The sequence below is a fragment of the Mya arenaria genome, chromosome 15 (assembly GCF_026914265.1).
Source record: "Mya arenaria isolate MELC-2E11 chromosome 15, ASM2691426v1".
Taxonomy (NCBI): Eukaryota; Metazoa; Mollusca; class Bivalvia; order Myida; family Myidae; genus Mya; species Mya arenaria.
In genome coordinates, this window is record NC_069136.1 from 56,264,510 (window position 1) to 56,271,735 (window position 7,226).

Sequence of the window (7,226 nt, forward strand, 5' to 3'; positions counted from 1 at the left end):
TCCTGAGTGCAGGTATTGGACTGGATACAGAGTAAAACAAATTAAAGTATGTGCATCACCCAGACTTGAACAAACTATCAATCTGAATAAGCAAAATCAATCTTAAATATAAAGAACGCACCCTTAACCACATCCTGGTTCTAGCATTTAGTTATATCGTACCATAAAACAATATAAAAATCACCAGGCTATTTGAACGGTTTCAGACTATAAAGGAAGTTATCTTAGGATAATCACGATTAACTAGTGTTTCTTTTTGTTTTTATCAAGTCAAGTTAAAGTAAGTAATCTGGCTGAATTTAAAACGATACTTGAACGTGATACGCTTAGGATCTTTTGCAGAACATTATAACGGCAGACGTCCCTAGTTTATGCCGTAATTACACTGTTTTTATGTTGAAAAGTTCGTTTATGTAATGCAAACGATTTATAGAAAAAATGTGGGATTTTAATAAGGTCTAATAAAAACAACATTATATATAATGTAAACATATTCCACATATATTCCTCGTTTTTATTGCAATTTTTAACGTTTTAACTGCAAAAATATCTATTACAAACAACACATGTCTTACCGACTCGGAAGAGGAATGTCACCACTAATATAACACACATGAGAAAGTGCTTAGATGCCATCTTGCAATCGAGTTATAAGATCTGCTTGTATCACTTATATAAATTCGAAACCTTATCAAACTGGGGCATCAAAGCCCTTTATATGGAGAACGGAGAGGAAAGATCATGCTGATTATGAGTACCTCTTTGAATACAAACATATTAAAGTTGTATTCATTTTATTTTTTTTTCGTTGCAATGTTATAGCTGCATTCTACAATGTTTTAACCAACTGTTGCTTTAAGTTCTAGAAATATCACACACCGTTATCGAAGGAAACAATCATCTTACCACTATGACAATACTTCAATTTTCATCGAAAATTGATAAAATAAAATGATAAACATTAACATATAGTGCTACCTGAAAATATGGTCGGCGTTATCGAAGGAAACAATCATCTTACGACTATGAAAATACTTCAATTTTCATCGAAAATTGATAAAATAAAATAATAAACATTAACATATAGTGCTACCTGAAATTATGGTCGGCGTTGTTGGAGTCGGCGTAGTTGGAGACGGTGTCGTAGTTGTCTGACCTAAAATTGTTCTTAACGTGGTAACGCCTGATGTAGAAAGTATTACGAGTAAATTTTTAATAATATATTTTACCTATGTCAAGCTTGTCTTAAGCTTTGTCAGTTAACAAAATAAAATGTCCCTACGACCGCCTGATTTTTATTGTGTAATGAAAACCTATTTTGCGGCGTCATACGAGAATTACTCATGTTTTCAAATGAACTTAGCCTTCCAATTATATGATACATATAATGGGCTTTATTAATGATATTAAAAAAACAATCGAATCTTTATATACACGTCTACTCGCGTCCTGGTAACAGAAAAATATTTGTCGTGTAATTATGCAATCAGTATTTTCCTATAAAATAAAATTATCATATCGTTGATGTAGATACAGAATAAAGCCATGAATTATGTATCCGATGTACAACTATCAATGTACCGAGTCATTAGCAACAATGTTACCATTTTGGTTGTACCTGGTGACCCCTGTATACTTTTGGAGCGATTCATTTGACCATTATGATATAAAATAACAAATGAATGCTTAGCCACACCTACCATGTTCACAAAGCCCACAAAACTTTGGACAGAAGGTTTTCGCATGATCGATATCAGCACAAACGTCGAAAACGGAATGCATTAGGGCGCAGTCAACTGTTTCAGAATCTACGCATTCAGCTGAAAAAATATACACAAATTATTTTCATGTAGGAGAGTGTTTCTTTGCTTTTTTATGCAATAGGTTTCAAATCAGAACGAATACTTTTAAACAAAGCTCATACCATGCAATAAGTAGCATGCGAGTAATTATTAACGAAATCCAAACAGACGAAGGGTATGAGACAACTACAGATCAGTTACTGCACACATTACATGGGTAATTGAAAGTAAACAGAACTCACGAATCGTGCTCATTGTGAATGATTTCAAGAGCACAGATAAAGGGTGCAGTTACAATTTCTTATTTATTGTCTTATATTTATTTTACATATTACTTCCAAGGGCAAACAAACAGTTTAAGCTCGTATATCTACCTTTCAAACATTTACTACAATTACAAACAAATATGAGTTGAAGATTCAAAGAGATCAGGAAAATTGTTTACGTGTCCTGTGGGCACACAGTTCATCGTTACAACGGTCGTTTGCTGAACAACAGTCATGACAGTATGAGGCAGCTGTCTGACGTTTACCGACGATTGACGATGCAGGGAAACCCGTGCTACAATGCTGAACAAACACTTAAAATTATATAACAATATATGACGAGCCAAAAGAAGTTGTAAAAAATATTTAATTATAACTGCTTTTATTGAAATTATTCATAAAAACAAACAACCGTTTATTAGCAACATGTGTTTGTCTTAATTTTCTTTCTTAAAAAACACCGTACATATTGATGTTATAGGCCACGCTAAAGAAATAGTGTTTGCAGCCGTTGAGTAGATTTTGCAAAAACAGTATTTACGAGTACCTGTCATAACTGTGGTCTGAAATCATGTATTTGTTGAACAGAATAAAACTTTAATTGAATTTTTATTTGTTTCCCAAGCTAAGATAAAAAATCGGTATAATATGAGAAATAATACAGACCGCTTCGAACCTCCAAACCTTATAGGTCCAAACCATTGAACGGCCCTCAGTGAGCTGTACTTTGTCTTAAGTGATGATTGCATATTGGTTTAAAATTAACATTTTGTCATTGTTTTAATCATCCATTAAGATTACCTGATTGTTTTCGCATCCCATCTCGAACAATACTGTAGGTGAGGATTGAATCGTTTTGACGTAGCAGGACTATACAGAAAAAATAGATAAAACTATAACGGCAGCATATACATACACTATAAAATATATATCAAATTGAGCAATTCGTTTTTCCAGTTCTCTGACCGGCTCATTTCTTGTCCTTTATTTACCAAACTTTGCTCCATTATCAGATATCATTATCAGAGATCGAACCACAATTAGATTGCAAAATAGATTTGATTCCTTTAATAACCACAATTTTACCAATTTATACTCATCCACTCCCTTACTTGAGCATTCATCTTCAAATATTTACCAAATCTGGTTACACTGTTTAAGGGCATACTTTCTCAATTAACAGTCAAATTGATGGAGAAATATTCCTTGAGGTGTCAGCAAATGATCATGTTTACTTGATTGCTTTCTAATTGAGCATGTGTTATTCAATTATGTTGCAATGTTTAAGGGCATAATATCTTAACAAAAATGCGATCATCACACTTTTCACTCTTTAGTGATGGCCCGTACATTTTCAAAACTTAACAAAACTCATTTAAAACTAAAACTACGACAATTGTAATAGGAATATCTAATATGTGTGTAATACATAACCATGTCGCAATATTTATTCAAAAGAAACCGCCCTTTATTTCTCAAAACTTCACCAATTTCATTAATTTTAATAGGCAACGCAATAATAAATCAGCATGATTTGTATTTCGTATATCCCAAGCAATGTTTGATTCGCACGAATGACCTAGCAGATGCATAGCAACTTTATCTCAAATAGTTTACATTTGAATGTTCTTCCACGGAATATGAAAACATATTTTTTGAAAGAGATATCAAAATGTTTTTATATGAAAAGATTTGCATTAGCAATGGAACTCAACATAAAAATACCAAATTTGGTTTAGCAATGACTGGTGTTCCCGACAGGCAATACAATCGATTCACGGAACTCTAGTTTGTTGAACTTTCATTAGCAAATCAGAGTAACACCCGTTAGATTCATAAAATGAATTACATGTGCTCTTTAAGTGACCATATTGCGACTTGAACTACTATCTTCATTATTTAATATTCTTTATATTCAACATAATGAGTAGTAGTACAATTCCTGATAGTAGTTTATTATTCGTTGACTTTGACGAATTTGCTATGCAATTCCCATGTGTTAAGTCTAGCCATGATCGATAAAAAAAAATGAAAAAATGATTCATGAACACAACCTCCAATATTATTTAGGACAAAACTTGATCATGTTATTATATTGTTTAAACAAAATGTATTATTAAACCTTATAACCTTTCCGTGAGTGATATTATAAAGACACATTCATCGGTTTAAAAAATGCTTAAACAAACGGAATAATACCTCTATCAATGTGAGGAACAATGCACATAAGGATTTATATAAACGAAACTAGACTAAGTGTTTAAACATACCTGTCCCATTTGGCATTGAATAACTGTATTACAAAGTGTCGGATCTTCTACACTATGACATTTATAACACTCCATTGGCCCGCATTCTGGAAGACAGTATTGTATTATATTTATTTACCATATTTTCTTTAGGCGAACGCCAAATGGCCCGCACTAATCATAAACAAAACGGGTTTAAACAGTTTAACTAAAAATAATGTTAAACAGTTAATGTCAAGACAAACAAAAACGTGGTTGGATTTGTTTTATTTCGTTATCAATGCCAAAATCTGATATATAACAGTTTGAAAATTGTTTAAAAACCGAGGCCCGATTGTCTCAAAAAGTCTTAAAAATAAATCGCAATGATATTACAAGAAATTAAGATATGATGCAATTTTCAATCCACTGACTGCGCATGAGTGACTTAAGATTACCATTTACGTTTTTACTTTATTCGGAATTGTTGGGACAAGAGTGAGGTGGTGCTCACAAACTGGTTTAAACCCCCAGTAAATTTACATTTTACTGACCGTTCCAAGGCGGTACCTAACAATTCTTGATAAACATACCAATTATTTATATATATAATATATAGTATTTATGCACTGCGCTGTTTGTAGAGTTGTGTGCTGTTCTATGTTTCTTGTTTGTAAATTTGTGTTCTATGTCTTTGGCGTTTGCCCATTGCCACTAAACCGGGTTTATGTTTAAACTTCTTGCTACTGAGCATGTTTCTGTAGCTTTTTGCATATATTTTGTTCATATTTCTTTGCATACAAGTTGTTAAAAGTTTGATATTAAAATTAATTTAAATATGAAGACATTTCATTTGGGACTGATTAAAAGGGCTGAAATTATGCTCATGGATTTAGTCTGTAACATTGTTTTCATAAAATGTAGTATCAGTGCGATTTTCCTTATGGTTATACAATACTAATTAATGTGTCTATACATTTAAATGCAAACAGGCAACTCTTCACATTGGAATAAACAGCTACTTGAAGCGTTACATGTATATGACAACCATACATTTCCTTAAATTCAGTTCAAATCCAATTGATTTAAACGATTAAACATGCATTTCGCGTTCCTCCTAAAAACATTCACCCACTTTATCGTTTAGCACCAGTCCCCCCGCCCCCGCCCCCTGAATCAGGCCGGAAGATAGCCGAGTTCTGGTTCAGCAAAACATATTTAATCTGTGAGATATTAATGGATTTGTTCTCTCTGAGTGATGGTATTGGACTGGATATAGAGTATAAAGACAATTTTAAATAGTGTGCATCACTCAAACTTAAACAAACTATCAGTCTACTGTAGCATTATCAATCTTAAATATAAAGAACGCATCATGAACCACATCCTGGTTCTAGCATTTAGTTTTAATGTTCAATAAAACAATATAAAAATCAGCACACTTTTTGAAGGGTTTTCGACTATAAAATGAGTTATCGTAAGATAATCGAGATTTACTAGTCTTTCTTTTAGTTTAATCAAGTCAAGTTAAAGTAAGTAATCTGGCTGAATTTAATACGATACTTTAACGTGATACGCTTAAAATCTTTTGCAGAACATCATAACGGCAGACGTTCCAAGTTTTTGCAGTAATAATACTGTTTTTATGTTAAAAAGTTCGTTCTGCAAACGATTTTTTAAAAAACGTGGGATTTTAATAAGGTCCAAGGAAAACAACATAACAAGTAATGTAATCATATTCCACATATTCCTCTCGTTGTTTTTTTTGCATTTTTAAGGTTTTAACTGCATACAACACTATTTCAAACAACACATGTCTTACCGACTCGGAAGAGGAATGCCACCACTACTATAACACATAAAAGAATGTGCTTAGATGTCATCTTGCTATCGAGTTATGAGATCTGCTTATATTACTTAATTCGAAATTTCAAGACGTCGACGCAATTTACCTTATCAAACTGGGGCAAGGAATTCCTTTATATGGAGAATCATGTTGTTTAATGTTAAATATGTGTGTGACCTTAATAGTTAATGAGTATTCGTTCAAATGTTATTTTGCCATTAAGTGTGTAATTATAATTACTGCAACGGTAACTTTATAGCTCTGTTATTGTTCATGGTCTAAAATTCGTAAATAAATCTAGTGTTTAGGATAAAGAACACGTACCATAGTCGAGTGCCGTTTAGTAAAGTTTATATATCGTGTTTACCATTGTGTTTAATTATTACTCGAAAAAAATCGATTTGAAAAAATACTTTTTTTACTGCTCTGTTGACTTAATCATTAACAATTTGAAACTCAATTTTCAACAACATATCATGCCAGTTTTGTTAATTATAGTAACCAAAACATTTATATTTGTTTGAGATTAAATAGATATCCTTAGCTTTGATGATTTATGTATTAGTACATTGGTACATGAAAACAGTGTACAAGAAAATAACCTATTTTCAGGCCGGATTTTTCATTTTGGACAGAATGTGAGGCTGAAAGTACTAAAATGTACAAAATGCTTACAAGAAGGGCACGGTTTTAACGAGTGTCCTTATGACTGGGTATGCGTATACCGTAAGCAGAAAGGGCACACGAAATCAGACTGTAATTTTGCAGATGTGTCAAATGGCGAGGAGTCCGACTAAAGCGTCGAGTCTGATTCCCCGGACAGTCAAGATTCACAGACAAGTATGCCTTCACGGTCGGAAATCCCCTCTTCTAAAAATAGAAGAAAAATTCCTGTTTCTGGGTCGTCTACTCCAATACCTTGAGGAAACCGGACTGTGAGATGTTTAAAACTAATCAGCAGTCCATTGACAAATACGTCACACCGAACAAAGGTAAAACCTCGTGCGCGGCATAGCAATCACCTCCCACGCCAACTGAAGATCTTCTGTCTTACGATAAGAATGTACTTTGGGCTTACATCATA

General features: G+C 33.0%; 1 protein-coding gene across 1 annotated transcript; it reads right to left on the reverse strand.

Annotated features, from left to right (window-relative positions):
* Positions 1-1,438: 1,438 nt before the first annotated feature.
* Positions 1,439-6,190, reverse strand: LOC128219503 (uncharacterized). Its single transcript, XM_052927311.1, has 6 exons — positions 6,119-6,190; positions 4,339-4,424; positions 2,870-2,938; positions 2,248-2,371; positions 1,701-1,820; positions 1,439-1,449 (listed from the first exon to the last, which is right to left on the reverse strand). Exons 1-6 carry the CDS (start codon positions 6,177-6,179, stop codon positions 1,439-1,441), a joined length of 471 nt encoding a protein of 156 aa, XP_052783271.1. The 5' UTR covers positions 6,180-6,190.
* Positions 6,191-7,226: the final 1,036 nt, after the last annotated feature.

Excerpts from the sequence above, each read along its gene's own strand:
- LOC128219503 (XM_052927311.1), bottom strand. The coding sequence starts at position 6,179 with ATGACATCTAAGCACATTCTTTTATGTGTTATAGTAGTGGTGGCATTC. Across the intron at positions 2,372-2,869 it reads TGGGATGCGAAAACAATCAG|CATTGTAGCACGGGTTTCCC; the intron begins GTAATCTTAATG and ends GTGTTTGTTCAG. Across the intron at positions 1,821-2,247 it reads ACTGTGTGCCCACAGGACAC|CTGAATGCGTAGATTCTGAA; the intron begins GTAAACAATTTT and ends ATATTTTTTCAG.